The sequence below is a fragment of the Pungitius pungitius genome, chromosome 17 (genome assembly GCF_949316345.1).
Source record: "Pungitius pungitius chromosome 17, fPunPun2.1, whole genome shotgun sequence".
In the NCBI taxonomy this organism is placed as follows: Eukaryota; Metazoa; Chordata; class Actinopteri; order Perciformes; family Gasterosteidae; genus Pungitius; species Pungitius pungitius.
In genome coordinates, this window is record NC_084916.1 from 11,247,394 (window position 1) to 11,264,611 (window position 17,218).

Sequence of the window (17,218 nt, forward strand, 5' to 3'; positions counted from 1 at the left end):
TTTCCTGTTCTTAGCTGAAAGGAGTGGCACCCGGTGTGGTCTTCTGCTGCTGTAGCCCATCTGCCTCAAAGTTCGACGTACTGTGCGTTCAGAGATGCTCTTATGCCCACCTTGGTTGTAACGGGTGGTTATTTGAGTCACTGTTGCCCTTCTATCAGCTCGAACCAGTCTGGCCATTCTCCTCTGACCTCTGGCATCAACAAGGCATTTCCGCCCACAGAACTGCCGCTCACTGGATGTTTTTTCTTTTTCGGACCATTCTCTGTAAACCCTAGAGATGGTTGTGCGTGAAAATCCCAGTAGATTAGCAGTTTCTGAAATACTCAGACCAGCCCTTCTGGCACCAACAATCATGCCACGTTCAAAGTCACTCAAATCACCTTTCTTCCCCATACTGATGCTCGGTTTGAACTGCAGGAGATTGTCTTGACAATGTCTACATGCCTAAATGCACTGAGTTGCCGCCATGTGATTGGCTGCTTAGAAATTAAGTGTTAACGAGCAGTTGGACAGGTGTACCTAATAAAGTGGCCGGTGAGTGTATATGTGTGTGTGTGTGTGTGTGTGTGTGTGTGTGTGTGTGTGTGTGTGTGTGTGTGTGTGAGGGAGAGAGTGGGTAAGCACACGTATGGGATGCTTCAGTCCAGCCCGATTCCACGTGTCAATATTTACTCGGTATTCTGAGATTTGAAGAAAGGGAACTTGTTTCAATATTTATGGATGTGGTCAAACACAAAGTCATCACAGTATGTCCAAACCCTGGGAGTGTTTGGACACACACACACGCACACGCACACACCCTCACACACTGCTTTGATACAGTCCAGTGATGAAGTTTGTTGATATTAATGAATCAAGTTTATTGATCTAAGTGATTGAAAGTAATATAGTAATATAGTTACAAGTAATAACAGCAGTAATAATAGTAATAGTCAGACTTGGACCGGAGATCCTCCTGTTCTTTGGTTCTCTGGTTCTGGAGGCATCAGGCGGATGAGGTTTAGTTTGTTTTGTAAAGATAACAGACTGGTGTTGGGTTTGGAGGAGACACGAGGGAGCAAATAAGCAACAACAAATTACTGGATAAAATGAATGGACTTGAGGCTGCGTAATATCTCACCTCATTATGTTTGTGGAAAGTGTCTTTTCTGAGGGTTGTTTTTTTTAAATGGCCTTGTGTAAAGATGCCCAATGGTATGCAGTGTGGCTGTGATGGAGGGATGTGTTTGTCCGAAGCTGGTTACACTTACACTATGGGATGGCAGTGCTGTTGTGATGAATATCCTCTAAATCGAGCTCCCCATGATGGTTTGGCCGTTGGCAGTAAAAGGCGTCTTACGGGAACATTTCCTTTTTCAATATAAAGCAAATATGCTTGTTTTTATATTAGATTTGATGGTTTTCTGGAATTGAACAAGGATCAAGGGGAGAAAGAGGAGAAACTTTTTGGTGCTGGGCTTGTAGTACATTTGCTGAAGTTTTTTGATTCTGAAATAGAATATTGATTCTGAAAATGATGCCAATAATCAACAGTTTTAACAATCGACGAATCTAGGGCTTCAATTAAGGCTTTTTCAAACATTGATTAATATGCCAATTACTTTTTTCAATGGTGATTGTTTCAGATTTCAGTAAAAAAATGCTTGGAGGATGGAAGACTAAAGGGTTCATTGAAACATCATAAAGTAAGACATCTTTAGTGAGCCCTGCTTGTAATTTTGAACAGACCAACTAAGGTTATTATTTCTCACACAGCGCATTGTCATTTTGATCAGTTAGTGACGACGTCTCATCCGTCCGTTTTTACTCTGAACTCCTGAACGCACCATGGATGAAAAGTGACTTTCATGGCGCTATTAAATAGTTGTCATATGCTTATGGATGGAGGTTAAGCTCCACCAGCTCGGCTTACATAACCTGTGTGTGTGTGTGTGTGTGGATCTTATATATACAGTTCTTATATATACATTTGAGTGTTTGCCTGAACATATATATGTGTACGTAGTCAAGAAGCCCATTATTAGAGAAGACGCGCTGTCCAGGAATAACATCTTGAATCTTTCATGTCAAACCGATCACCATCATAACATGCATGCACGAACACACGCACACACACACGCACACACACACGCACACACGCGCACACACACACACACACACACATGCACACGCCCTCAGTTCACTAGGAAACCTGTCTGGCCCGTTACTGTACAGCCTGAGCCCCAACTCCTTTTCCCCCACTAGACTAGCCCCCTCAATTGCGGCTTGTTCAGGTTGTGTGTGTGTGTGTGTGTGTGTGGAGGTGTGTGTGGACGAGTAGGGGGAAAGGGAGGTGCAGAGGAATGCAGGGTTTGGTCGGGTGGAGCGGCATGTCAGAGTGAAAAGAGGGCTCTCTGTTTTGTGTGTATGTGGAGTCTATAGAGAGATTATGGATGTGTGTGCGAGTATTGATGAAGTTGTGTTTTTCCTTCTGTGTTTACTCCGCTGGGGCCCGCCGCCCACCCGACAGTGGAGAGGAGAGTAAGTTAAATGCTCCTTGGCTAAATGTGTATATCTTACAATATATGAAAGCCGCTGCTTTCAAAATCCCGTAAGAGAGACGAGTGATGGAGAAACACAGAATGCCCTGAAGGATTCAGGAGCTGAACTGAGCTGAACTTTGTATACTTCAGGTTATAGAGAAATGCATGCTTATGCAAAAGAATGCACACACACTTCCCAACGCGCGTAGCAGCGTGAACACTGCGTGAACACTGCGGCCTGTGTACGGCGGCTCCCCTTCACTTCCGCACCATAAATGTGTGTTTGCTATACGAGGGGAACGCGGGGAGAAAAGAGGAATTCATGTCGGTGTTTATTTGAGCTTTGGCCAAATCCAACCTGGGGCTGCGTTGGCGGGCACTTTGCCTCAAACCCCAGCCGCCCCTGTACCCCCAGCTACACACACAGATACTGTACACCCTCAGGTACTCTCTCTCACACACACACACACACACACACACACAAACTTGTTCATCTTAGCCATATCAAGGTGTGTTTGTCTTTCCTTGCCCACCTTTTTTCGGTCCTCCTAGAGCAGGTATTTCCCTCTCTTCCCCACGTGCACACACACACACACGCACACACACACGCACACACACACATGTACACACATCCACTGCGGCCACAGAGGATGGCAGGGTGGATGGTTGGGGAGGAGGGAGGGGGGGGTCTGTGGGCTGTGTGTGTGAAGCACTTGCATTGATAACCTGCAACTCAGAGTCACTCAGTCTCACTTTGTGGCCATCGCCTTCGCCTGGAAGTCCCTTCGCTCTGCTCCGTCTCCCGTCTGTCTTCTCACTCTCGGACTGTCGGCAGACCAGCTCAGACCCCCGTCGCCATGACGCCCACCCCGCCGTTGTTCCTGCTGCTGCTCTGCCTCATTGGGGCTCAGGCCACCGTGGACCTCCGCATGGCCGCCGCCATGGGTAAGAATGATGACCTTTGACTTTAGAAGTTGCTTTAATGCGAGTTGAGGACTTGGAGTCTTTGGGTGACATAGCTGACATTTGACGCTCTGGTTTTCACTCCTCATTCTCAAAACATATGTATTTTCAGTGGACTTTAAACCTCAGAATTGAAATGTATAAGTTTTAAGTAAATACCTCACTTTATACAAAGGTGATGGCGTTTTAGAAGAAAATCCTTTGTTCGTTTGTGTCCATGAATCCAAGGACGTGTGTTAACCTGTAGAATGGATTACCTTTCCAGGGGTAACAGAATTAAACAAGAGTTCAATAAAAAAAGTATTAATTTAATTATTTTAAAATGAGATTTACAAACGAGTATAATTCCTTTTCCGTGTCTCTGAGCATTCCTTTTCAGTGGCATTTATTGATTTAAAGTGAGTCATTTTTAAGTGTTTTTTTGTGTTGTTGCTGGTGTTAGGATGAAGTTTGGTTAGTGCGCTGCATGTGTGTGCGTGTATAAAAGAAGTTGGTGGGGGAGAGAAGGGAGGGAGAGAGGTGAAGGGTGAGAAGGGAGATTAGAACTGTTCACACTGGACGTTTTAGCCATTCATTTAACCTCAAAAGCCTGAACATTCGCTGAAAATCCAACACATCCTCCCTGGTTCTAATTGTTTTATTAATATTATAACTATAAATGATCACAAAAAAGTCTTTTGACTTTGAAAATGTCTTTTGACACTGTAACATTTGGTGTTTACAGCTGAACAACAATAAGTCATCACTATCACTATTATGAAAACATCTCACTCAATGATTTTGCTCAGTTTTTATTTATTATTATTCATTACTAATGACCATTTGTTTTGATTAATATTATTATCTAAGGTCTAAAGCAGATCACATGTCATTTGGTATTTCTCTGCCTTTCATCGTTGTTTTTTTGTCCAATCTTTCTCCATCTTTCTCCACCCACGTAGCCTTTCTGCCTCCTTCTACTTTCTTAAAGCTCCCTTCTCCCCTCGATGCCTCCGTTCTCCCCCTGGTCCTCCCACCCTCCCCCCTTTTGCCCATCATCATGGTGTACAAGATGTGATGTGAACACTACTCTAATATGAATCTCTCTTTCTGTTCCCCACTTGTCTTCATGTACAGCGGCTGGTTTGTGCAAAACTCGTCCCACAGACATCGTGTTTATCATCGACAGCAGTCGGAGCGTTCGCCCTTCAGAGTTCGAGCAGGTCAAGGTCTTCCTGGCTAAAGTCATCGAGGGACTGGATGTTGGACCCAACGCTACCCGCGTGGGAGTTGTCAACTACGCCAGCCGCGTCAAGAACGAGGTACGGAGCCCCGCTAGCCTTCGCTGGACAGTTCTTGTATTACATTGTAGAAGTATTTGATGTTACTGACCTCGCTTTCGTGCAACCGCAGGTGTCTCTGAAGACACACCGCACCAAAGCTGGGCTGATTAAGGCGGTGACCAAGATCGAGCCCCTGTCCACTGGAACAATGACGGGTCTGTCGATCCAGTTTGCCATGAATGTGGCCTTCAGTGAGAGCGAAGGCGCTCGTGTCAAATCTCCCGACATCAGCAAGGTCAGACACACATTTGTATGCATTCGCCCCAGCGAGTCGACATACCCGGCCATTTATTGTCTAACCTCTCTCCCCGTCCCTTGCAGGTCGCCATCATTGTGACAGACGGGCGTCCCCAGGACAACGTGAAGGAAGTGGCCCAACGTGCACGGGACGCCGGTATTGAGATTTTTGCCATCGGCGTGGGTCGCGTGGACATGACCACCCTGAAGCAGATGGCCAGCGATCCTCTGGACGACCACGTGGACTACGTGGAGAGCTACAGCGTCATCGAGAAGCTCACCAAGAAGTTCCAGGAGGCCTTCTGTGGTAAGAGGGGAGGAGGAGAAGGGAAGAGGGAGAAGAAGAAGAAGAAAGGTTAAAGGGTCTGTTGTTAAAGTTAGAGCAACAGGGGCAGTAAACTTTAATTAGTCTTTAGTGATGGAAATAGGCAGAGATGGTTGAGGAGAATCCCACCCGGGGTGGGGTCATCATCATGATCCTTCATCACGGTGGAGGGAGCGGCCCGCCCTATACTGAGGGTAAGGTGTCAGAGCTGTCATCTTTTCATTCCTACATGTTGCTTCACTGCTCTCCCTCAACGAGGCGACAGTTCCTTCATCCAACCCTTCAAACTCAACACTCTGAGGGCACATGGGGCAGGAACAACCGTTAGGAACGAAGTTCGCTCCTGTTCTTCAGTCAGCGCTCACATAACCGAGAGGCGAGGCTGATCTCTTTGTAATTACCGATCTATTAGTGACAATCATCAAACCTTTAATTAGCATCGCCCCTTGGCTCTCCCGGTCTGCCTGCTGCTCGCTTTCCAGATCGCTGCAGATGTTTCATCCAAGGGCAGCGCTGCATGGTCCACAGTGTTGGATGGTGCCTTATTTATTTAGGGCTAGTCAAATCTTCTCCACCTGTTTTTTTTAAGGATCCACTGGAGTCACGCTTCATCCACATATACATTCAAAACTGGTGGCGGCAGGTCGCAGTGGATCATTAAGAATTTAAGCTAGATTTTCCCAGTTTTCAAACTGACATAGTTTCATTCTCTCCTCCTAACTCCAATCCCCCACCCTCCCTGTGTGTGTGTGTGTGTGTGTGTGTGTACCTCAACATATATTCTACTGTGTGTACGTGTGTTCTGCGCACACACACACACACACACACACACACACACACACACAGTGTCGGACCTGTGTGCCACTGGGGACCATGACTGTGAGCAGGTATGCATCAGCTCCCCTGGATCATACAAGTGTGCCTGCAAAGATGGCTTTACCCTCATGGACAATGGTCGCAGCTGCAGTGGTGAGTGTGCGTTTGTTTGTTAGTGTGTGTGTGTCTCTGTTTTTGTATGTGTGTAAAGCTATTCGTCCGAGCACAGCAGTTGCGCTGCCAGAGTAACATGCCCTGTTGTGTGTCTGACGTCACCAGCCTGCAGCAACTCAGCGACGGATGTGGTGTTCCTGATCGACGGCTCTAAGAGCGTGCGTCCAGAGAACTTTGAGCTGGTCAAGAAGTGGATCAACCAGATCATTGACAAACTGGACGTCTCCGAAACCAAGGCTCACGTTGGACTGGTGCAGTACTCCAGCTCAGTCAGACAGGCACGTGTCTACCATTTCAGTGTGCAACCAAAATCCCCCCCTCCCTCTCGCCCTGTCATGAAAGTCACGCTTCCGTATCCCTCCCGCAGGAGTTCCCCCTGAGCCGCTTCAACAACAAGAAGGACCTGAAGGAGGCCGTGAAGAAGATGGCCTACATGGAGAGGGGAACCATGACAGGTCAGGCCCTCCGCTACCTGACGGACAACAGCTTTGCCACCGGTCAGGGCGCTCGGCCTGGAGTCGCCAAGGTGGGCATCGTCTTCACTGACGGACGCAGCCAGGACTACATTGGAGATGCCGCCAAGAAGGCCAAGGAGCACGGTGGGAGGGGGAGGAAGGATCACTTCTTCACGCACATGTGTGGTGTAAGTAGATACAATCCAAGCCCTACTTTTACCTGCCTTTGTGTTGCAGGTTTCAAAATGTACGCCGTTGGAGTTGGCAACGCGGTGGAGGCTGAGCTGAAAGAGATCGCCTCTGAGCCAACAGGAGAGCACTACTTCTATACTGCTGACTTCAAAGCTATGACCCAGATTGCCAAGAAGCTGCAGATTAACATCTGTCAAGGTCACACAGGAGAATTGAATACAAAGATACACTTACAAACACGTCTCACATACTGCTTTGATAACCCAGAACTTGTGCTTTGTGTTCCTACAGAGGACGACCCTTGTGAATGTGACTCCCTTGTAAAGTTCCAAAAGAAAGTAGAAGACGCCCTACAGGCACTTACAAAAAAATATATCCTTTACAATGGATGATGTGGTAAAAGGGGATGTTTGTAGAGGGGTATATATTCTATTTTGTGTCTTTACTTCAGTGTTGCTGTCCTTGACAAAATCTTACTAGACAGTATGTCGAAGAGAATCGCCTTGCTGGAGAACAAAATTGTTTGAGGACTCACATCCCTCTCTTTCCTACACGTGCACAACCACCCACGTACACACAAACACACAGACAGACAGACACCTTTTACTTCCTGTAAAATACAGAAGAGGAACCCGTGTGAGTGCGGACCCTAACCTGTGCTTCTATCCTGAGCTCTCCCACACCACCTCCACCCCTCCACCTCTCTCTGTGTTACCTCTTCCACCCTTGGGTCTCCTGGGACACGAAGCGGCGGTCGCCATGGGGACCACGTCTTTATGTGTGTGCTCCGAAGGTCATGCTCCATATCCAGCCTGTGTGTTTGTTAATAAAAGTCTTCCCTCATAGGGAAACGGTGACGGTACACTGAAGGGTTTTTACTTTTTAATCTGCCCCAATGTTGAATTTCCCCAAACTGCATTGAGTCTGTGTTTTCATGTCCAACGGAGCGGCGTATCACCCTCACCTGTTTGTCTGTTTCCATCTGGCACTGTCATCATTCCTTTTTTTCTCCTAGCCCTTCACACATCTCATATCCTATATGGCATATAATATATTTACAGGTAAATTAATATAAGAAGAGGGTGATGTTTTTATTTTCCTAAATAAAGGTGATTCAGGAAGTACATATTATAAGTTGTGAAACCATTGTGTGCAATTATTACTTTGACAGTTTTAGTTAATTCTAATCAAGTATAAAAAGGACATTGAATACTGTTGTGGTGTACCATAAAGGGACCACAGGTATTCCTACCAAATTGGTGGAATTTTTAAATGAATAATCAAAGATTAATTAATAGCAGTCCTTTTTTACGTATAACTTTATTGTAATTCTGCACAAAGTCTTTTGGGAGTACTAAAATTCTTCCCAGATTGCAGTGATCAGGACCAAATCAAAGTGGGGTCCAAACACCACAGAGGATTTGTGGGGTTCTCAGTCAATAAAACGCAAACAGCAAATGTTCCCGCGTTTCACTTTTAATTCAATTTAATAAAATGAAGGACAGAACAAATGCATTACTCTGGTAAGTAGGATGGTTTTGGTCTGTCACCTGACATGTAAGACACTGCATAGTTAATTGATTCATATATCTGAACGGGCAATACTGGAGTTGCTAGTCATGTACATTTGTCTTTTTAAGGTGTGAATGCAAAACATTATTTATTTAATATATTATTTAAAAATGTTAGAAGTGTAATGGAAAGTTAGTGATTGATCGAGGAGTATTTCTGCACCCTGAGGTGCAGTGAAACGTTTTCCCGACGTCACACAAACGAAGAAAAAAAGCTCTACAACTCCGAACAGCTGAGTGAAACTAATGCGTGAAACCCGCAGTTGTTTTGTTTTTTTGGTGTTTTATAAAATCTTTTTTTCAAAATCTTTGAATCTTGCGCTACTTTAGAAGCCAAGTCCAAAAACAAACCACTGACTCACCATTAAAAAAAAAAAGATGTAACCATCATTACGTGCTGTTATCAGTTTTACAGCCCGCAGCATCTGCTACCAGCAGCTAGGCTAGCTCGGCGAGCTAACAGTGGCAGACCGTTGAGACGGTCAGGTAGCCGGGGTTGAAGCGCAAGGATTCTGCCCCTCGTGAGAGAGCTCCGAGGAAGGCCGGTCGACTTGAAATAATTTGGGGGGGAAACAGATGATTGCGCTGACGACGGACACATCGAGTATCCGGCATTTAAGGAACTTTCCGACAAGCTAACGCCAACGGCGCTGTCTCACTTCAGCTAACTGCGACTAGCAGCAGCTCAGCCTCGGCTCGTCAACGACCACTTTCACTGTTTTTTTTGGGGGGGGGGCAGGTGTGGTGTTGGGGAGACCGACGGATGGCAAGCAGTCCCGCGGCGAGCCGTACCTGCCCGGCTAACGGAGACAACACACCGGGTCGAGCGTCCGGCATGTCACGTCGATACCGGTACGAGTCGGAGTCCGACGTCGGCCCGACCGTCAAAAGCTTAGCGCTGTGCAGCCGGGACGAGGCGGAGCGAGCGGCGTCCCTGGAGGAGCTCAGCCGGCGGGTTCTGGCGTGTTTGGGAGCGGACCGGCCCGGTTCGGCCCAGCTGAGCAAACAGACGCTCTTGCACCTGCTCCTGCTGTCTCGGTCGTGTCCCCTGCAGGAGATCCGAGACCGAGCGACCGAGCTGCTGCGCAACGCACAGGTAACGCTGGTGTCACGGTGCTTTCACCGCTCATTCAAGCCCAGTGGGGAATATTCTTAGAACCTCAAGTCTGTCATCAGGCAGGAGTTATTTATTTATTTATTTAATCTTTTTTTACCACCGGTCATAACACTTCCAGAATAGGCGAGTGGTTGATTGACAGAGCAGATGAGGTGGAAGTTATCTGCTGCTGGCCGCTTTCTGTCGGATTGCTTAGGATTTCATCAGACGTTGGACCGTGCGAGGCGATGATGCAAGAGTTCGCCGTGGTGTGCACAAACAAGCAGGCCGGACACGCCCCCCTGCCCCCCCCCCCCCCCTGCTCAAACCCAAAAAAAAAACCGAGCGCGCACTCACGAGCCTTTCCACACATCGCTGCTCGTTTAAGAAAAGCCAAGCTGCGTGGGGCGCGTTTTCAGTTTCACGTGTCGCCTCGGGTGGAGATAACAAGCGGTGACTTTCTTTTCTTCTTCTTATTACCTGGAGTTAAACGAGGGGTTTTGTTAAATATTTCACAGGCTGTGATTTGTGAGACGGGCTCCAGTCACAGCTCCGAGGCAGCAGTGGAAGGAAAGTCTAGTCTAGGTTGACGCTGGATGCAGCTTTGTGATAGATCTTCAAATAGCATGTTTTATGTATGCCTTCACTAATATTCACTTATCCTGTCATACAGACGATTTATTTAATACATAGACACATACAGGTCAATTAGTGTCCTAAATCTTTAGTTGCTTGTAAAAAAATTGTAATGTATAACATTTAATGTGTGAAGCTTAAACAAAACCACCATCTGTTCAAGTGATCGATTTGATTGTTTGTCAGTTTTTTGAGCAAGAAATCCATAATTCCATTTTCTCAATTGGAAAATGTTGTTTTGTCTTGCGTCATTGTGAACTCTATCTTTACGCCTTGGACTCTTTTATCAGACAACCTGTATTTGGATGACATTATCCAACAGGCAGTCTGTTCTATTTTCAGTCATAATTTCACTGTGTCTTACTGTGCGTCTTCCTGCGTAGGAACAAGGAGTCAAAGTACCTCGGGCGCTGTCATCGGGCCCAAGTGCCTTCATTCCTGCAAAGGAGGTGTGTACGCCCCATTATTAAATATGTTGGCTTTTTTGTGAAAACTAAAATGTTGTGATGTCACAAGCAATTGCAATGTTCTTTCCAGCAGTAAATCCAATAAGGATTGGGGTAGTTTATAATGTTGATCCCCATTTTTCTTTTATTAGCCAAATCATTTTTATTGGTGAACCTTTCTACGTGAGGCATGTAGTTTCACAACTTGATGTCAGAGTGCCACAGAGCTCTCCTCCATTCTAACAGGCTGGCATCATAATAAACGTCAAATCAGTTTCAGAATAAGAAGTACAGATGGCAACTCTGCCTCAACTCCTGTTGCTTCATGTTATCAAGTGAAGCAATACTACACGTATGTAAGAAAGGTTGATGATTTCAAATGTATTTTGTTAGTCATTCAAAGCCTTCCGCTGGAGAAAGTGGAAATGTTTCATCAGCTTTTCAACTCACTGTTTTGTTTACAGCTGTAAGCGAATCATTTAAGAGTAGATCCTTTGCCGATTTTGGCCATTTTTAGAATATGAACTTTAGTAGTTTAGTTGTTGTTGTTTAGTTTAGTTTAGTCAAGGAATAGCTTGTGAATTTTGAACACAATATTTTGTCTGGCTCGTTCTCTTTTAGATGTTGAAAGAAGTTGCCGACCAGGACGTCCTCACCGAATCTTTCCTTTCACTGGGCCGCGTGGACCACATCACCATGGTGATGGCAATGCACCCTGCCTACCTGAGCTGCTTCCTCAGGACCCAGCATGCTTTGTTGGAGATGGACGGCCCCTTGCCTCATCACTGGAGACATTACATCGCTGTTATGGTAAGAGAAGGCTGTTTTTCTCTCTGTGAATGATCAGTAAAGGGCTGCTCTGGTATTAGAGAGGACCTTCCTGTAAGTACCTCGTCAGACTAACAGAGATTCCTCCCAATGGGCGGAACGCCAACTCACTGCAGTGAGTTTTAGTTTGCCGTAGATCACAAACATTAATGGACCAGGTAAATGCAAGTAAATTAAAACTTTAAGCAGACGATATCAAAGTACCTTATTATTTTCTCTTTTTGAGACCACCTTATGTGTACCAAATTGTTTTTATGATTTAATTATTTTATGTGAAAAGTTAAACGCATATACACTAAATCCTTGTCCAGGTAGACATTTTCAGTGAAGTGATATTACCACACTTCCAACAGAACCTGTTGCAGTCCAATGACTTGGTAGAAACAGCCGCAGTTAATACTTTTAATGCAGTTATATTTCTGCATTGTGTCTGCCAGTCACCGTGGCAACAGTCTGACTCGCAGGATGTGGACCGGGTGCAGAAACCTGCCATCGGCTGCATGTTTCAGCCGGAATTCTTCTCCTCTTCTGCTATCCATTTTTCAACAGCAGCATTGCAGCCAAGACAACTTTGATTTGTTTGAAGGAAAACAGAAAAACGTTTTTTTTCCTTCTGTAGCAGAATGTTAGTGTGAACCGCGGCACTACGGCAGCAAAGACTTAACAAAAAGAATCACTATTTCTACCCGTAACCCTTGATGAACCATAAGCAAACATCTTGTTGATTTAACCTGACAAACAAATGCTCCTATTGTTGGTTATTAGCTAAAATATTTTTACCATAACTTTTAAGAGTAAACATTTACATAATGTTTCACAACTTGAACAAGATGTTTAAAAGTGATTTTCATTTTGATGCTTAGACGTGGAGCTGTGTTACAGGTTAGGACCTCGTTTAAGTGAACTGTTACACAAAAATGCAAAGTTTGAAAGCAATATAAAACATCAGGACAAAGATGGAGAAATGATTTTCTGAATCTACACATGTGGATAAATGAAATGATCTTTTCCGGAAAATGGACATGGCAGATCACTCCCTGCCTGAAGGTTTTTTTCCGCTACTGTATCTTCGTGAGTCCCTAAAAGGGTTTGCCGAAGACTGATCCTCTCATAAACATTTAATGATGCTCATCGCTCAAATATTCATCACGTTAGCGGCCCTCTCACTTCAGAAATGCTGCGTTGTTGAACTCAAAATGATCTATTCATGGAGAAATGTAGCTGTGTTGCTTTAACCTCTGAGGCCTTCCGATTTCTGAACAGTTATCCTGCGTTCTGAAGTTGGCGCGTACAGTGCAGGGATTCAGCTCTGCTTTTTTTAACGGATGGTCCGATTATGCTCCACAGGCCGCCGCTCGACATCACTGCTCGTACCTGGTGCAGCAGCACAGCGCGGGCTTCCTGGACGCCGGGGGGGAGGAGAGCTGGCTGAGCGACCTGCAGCACGCCCCCACCAAACTGCGCAGCCTGCAGACACTCAACAAGCTGCTGGCACACAGACCCTGGCTCATCACGCAGCAGCACATCCAGGTCGGAGAGGACACCCATTCGCCCACTCACGAGTTCAACGCTTTTACTTGTTTTATTTCCAGGAATGTTTCGCAGCCAGCATTCACACAAAACACACATCATTCTGAAAAGTGTCAACCATCAACAGGACGTAGTTTGCAGAATGATTCAGTTCAGTGGGATTTTTTTGTAATCAAAGCAAGCTGTGTATGAGCGTTCCGTTTAATACGACCGTTTACTGTGTGAATGTTTACAGGAAAGATGGAAATGTTTTATCAATCAACATGCCAAGCAACAATAGGGACCATTAAGAATGATTCAATAAAACTGTTATATAACAGTAATTTGATCTAATACATTTGATTTCTGACTGAAATTACTCTAAAGATATGTTCAATATATCCAACTATAATGTTTATGCAGATTTCCTTTGTACGGCATTCGGCATTTATAACTTGATGAAGAGTCACTCAACGTCACAAAATATATATTTACATCCAAATACCAAAATCTATTCTAAATCCAACCCTTCTTCCTCTGTGGGAAGTCACGAGTCATCCACTAGTTTTAAAGAACATCATGTCTACACCCGCTGTACGGAGATTGGGATGGTGCGATCCAAAGTATTGGTGCTTGACCTTACCAAGGAACCCCTTATAGATCACCTCACTAACCCGACACCTGCCCGTCTCCCCTGCAGGAGCTGGTGTGTCCCGGAGCCGAGCCTCGCTGGTCACTGGCTGAACTCATACACGCTGTGATCCTCATGGCTCACGCGCACTCTCTCTGCTCATTTGGCTGGGGGTGCGGCTTGAACCCTGAGCCCGACCACATCGGAGGTTACACATTCGAGCTGCCGTCGCCCAGCCCCCTTCGTCGAAGCCCCCACGGCCCCCACGGCCTGGCTCACGAGGACGGAAGGCCAGAGGTGAGCTAAACGGTCATCTTCCACCAAAGGTCCGACCGCTCTAAACTCAACAATGGGGACAAAATTCCAGTGATGTTTGATCATTTGCACCGTTTTTAAAAATGTTTTTTAATAACCATAGAATATTCCTTGAATATTATTATTAATAGTATCATCTCTTTTCCAGTCGGGTGAAGGAGCAATGGAGGTGGAGGTGTTGATGCAGAGGATGGTGGAGCTGCAGCAGCAGGAGGAAGAGTGCACGCAGGAGGAGATGGTGACTCGCTTTGAGAGGCAGAGGAGCGAGAGCATACCAACCAGTAAATGCACGCGCGCTCGCACCGTGCCTCGCTCCCGTTGTTTCTCATTTGTTCCGCTCACCTCGTCTTCTCCGTTGCGTTTGTTTAGCTGTCGTGCGAGAAGCACCACCCGATCTGCTGCTGTGTCTGGTGGAGGATCCAGAGTTCAGATACGAGGACTTTGCCCCCAAAGGAGAGCAGTCCCCTCCCACCATGCGGGCTCAGGTAGTGTGTCTAGGTTTAGGTCTCAATACATTCAGGTTCTTTAACAGGATGGAGCACCGACTTGATAGTTAGTGTTTGTTGGTGTTTGATGTGTGCAGGACTATTCGTGGGAGGACCACGGCTTCTCTCTGGTCAACAGACTACTGCCAGACATGGGCCAGCTCCTCGATGAAAAATTTCAGGTACCCTTACATTTTAACCTTGTATTAATACATTAAAATAAATTCCCCACTGTGAAAAAAAATGGTTTATGTCACAATCGGCGTTCATTTCACATTAAAATGGCCCTGCTGTAGATAAAGGTATTTATCATTGCGTTCTACTGTTCGACCCCAATCAGACAGAGACACGTCGCTTGCACGCAACGGATGAGCTTACATATTTGCTAATGTTTACACTTTGCATCAAGGGGTCACAAGAAAGTAGCAGATACATAGTTGTCTACACCCTTCACAGCAGTACATGAAATGAACTTGACCAAATAAAGAAGAATTTGGTTAAAATTGTCCAATGGGCCCAGTGGCAGTTTGATCTGGACATGTGACCGATATGAGAATAAATCTGAATCTTTACAGAGCAGTCTTGACTCAAGACCATGGGTACAACTTATCCAGTTACCACGGCAACAGTTTTACTCAAAAGAGCTAAATGTGCACGACAATGGCACCAAGTCAGTAAGATGAAAGAGATCAACAAACGTCTGTTCAAAGTCCTGTTGGGACCTTTTTTCTTTTCATTGACGTTTTCCCAAACAGTTGGTTTTGTATTCATTGATGTGTATGTCTTGAGTTCAAAAGTCTCTTTTTATATACGGTTAAGATAGTAATTTGTTTTCCACACCAGTGCCAGACTAGTTCAATGTTTCTGTAAAAGTATCAACATCGTTGCTAAGGATTCCCCCTCTCAGTGGATGAGTCGTATAATTGTTCCTTTTAATCTTAAATATACAATACATTCACGGATCCAATTGATTGAGCTTATTGTATTAATATTTTAGCTACATCTTTGCAGGTAGTGAGCAACTTGACCTACCACAGGATGGCGATGCACGAAGGTGTGGACACTCACACTCTGAGAAAAGCTCTCTGGAACTACATCCACTGTCTGTACGGGATACGGTCAGTGCTCTTAAGGATCATGTGATCAGGTTAGCTGGTCTCTGCTGTGTCGCTAACTCTGCTTTGTGCCCTTTGTGCAGCTACGACGACTATGACTACGGCAGCGTGAACGTGCTGTTGGAGCGCTCTCTGAAGGTCTTTGTTAAAACCATGGCCTGTCACCCCGAGCAGACCACGGCTCGCGTTTACCACGCCTTCTGGAGACACTTCAGACACTCCGAAAAGGTACAAACGCTTTCAAACACGCACCCGACGCCAAATCCCTGGATCGCTTGACATTTTAGCACATCGTCTCTTTGGTACCTTCCCAGCAAAGAATAGATCGTTTGACTTTTGAGGGTTTCCTCTCTTTTCTTCCTTCCTTTTTTAAAATGTCACGAGAGAAGAAGTTATGGAATTACAGACGGAACTTAAAATTGTGACACAAAGTTAAATTAAATATTTTTTTTTGTGTGTTTTTGTCTGGCAGGTCCATGCGAACCTGATAGTGATGGAAGCTCGGCTACAGGCAGCCCTTCTTTATACCTTACGAGCCATCACACACTACATGAGATAGCCAACGCACATGTTTTTGCAAATGCTGAGCCAGCTGAGACGTACCGCAACACAAAGCTGAACACACACACACACACACACACACACACACACACACACACACACACACGGAAAGTATTGACAGTGCTTCACTTTTTACAATTTGTTTGTTATAATGCTGCTTTCTTCCAAAATGTATTCAATTAATTTAAGAGAAAATCAATAGTATAGATACGTATTCACAGCCGTTGCTCAATGCTTTGTTGGAGCACCTTTTGGCTGCAACTACTCAGGTATTTTTGGGTATAATAATACATGCATGGAACACCTAGTTTGGGCAGTTGCTCCCATTCTTCTGTGTGGGACCTCCTCCCCGAATAAGGCCCTTCTTCCCAACAGTAGCTCGGTTTGGATTGTCACGCCAAAGGCTGTGAATATTTATGTGATTGTTTCCTTTTTTATTTTACCATAAGCATTATGGGTATTGTGCTTAAAATGTTGAGGGGGGGGAAAACACTTTAATCCATGGCCGTAACATGACAGAATGTGTCAAGTGAAGCACTGTGAATGCTCCCCGGACTCACTGTACACTACAGCGAATAGTGTTAATGTTTTGATGCTGCTTTGCACTGGGCTATCTGATATACAAAACCTGTTATGTATTTGCACTGAAATGAATCCGGTTTTGTTTCCCCCCAGTTGAGCCTCAAGTGTCCGTGAATATCTTGCACATGTTTCCGTCACACACATATCTCTCATCGCGATTGAATCGTTTATTCTAATGTTGAGGTCAATAATCGCCCACACATACCAGATGTTCACCACACATTGACTACTTGTGCCTCATTCCTCTGTTTGTAGCACGCAGAGGCTGACATGAAAAAATATAAAATAACTATTTTTATAAATAATAAAAGTTACTTTATCAGAATTGAAGCTGTGTGTCTGTGGCTCATGTTCTTGCTTCCACCCCCATCACATCAGACTGCATTATCTGCTTTTAGTTTAAGTTTTAGTTTTAACTTTAGTTAAACGCTAACCTC

At 45.2% G+C, this 17,218-nt stretch overlaps 2 protein-coding genes across 2 annotated transcripts; both read left to right on the top strand.

The window, feature by feature from the left end:
• The first annotated feature begins 3,290 nt into the window (after nt 1–3,290).
• matn1 (matrilin 1) lies at nt 3,291–8,129 on the top strand. Its single transcript, XM_062558694.1, has 9 exons — nt 3,291–3,467; nt 4,602–4,786; nt 4,878–5,042; nt 5,129–5,351; nt 6,216–6,338; nt 6,465–6,637; nt 6,727–6,958; nt 7,052–7,204; nt 7,298–8,129. Exons 1-9 carry the CDS (start codon nt 3,380–3,382, stop codon nt 7,396–7,398), a joined length of 1,443 nt encoding a protein of 480 aa, XP_062414678.1. The 5' UTR covers nt 3,291–3,379; the 3' UTR covers nt 7,399–8,129.
• Nucleotides 8,130–8,764: 635 nt separating this feature from the next.
• sesn2 (sestrin 2) lies at nt 8,765–17,111 on the top strand. Its single transcript, XM_037474070.2, has 11 exons — nt 8,765–9,673; nt 10,693–10,758; nt 11,377–11,565; nt 12,931–13,113; nt 13,793–14,020; nt 14,187–14,319; nt 14,408–14,523; nt 14,622–14,705; nt 15,535–15,641; nt 15,722–15,866; nt 16,111–17,111. The coding sequence occupies exons 1-11, from the start codon at nt 9,341–9,343 to the stop codon at nt 16,195–16,197; spliced, it is 1,671 nt and encodes a 556-aa protein (XP_037329967.2). The 5' UTR covers nt 8,765–9,340; the 3' UTR covers nt 16,198–17,111.
• Nucleotides 17,112–17,218: the final 107 nt, after the last annotated feature.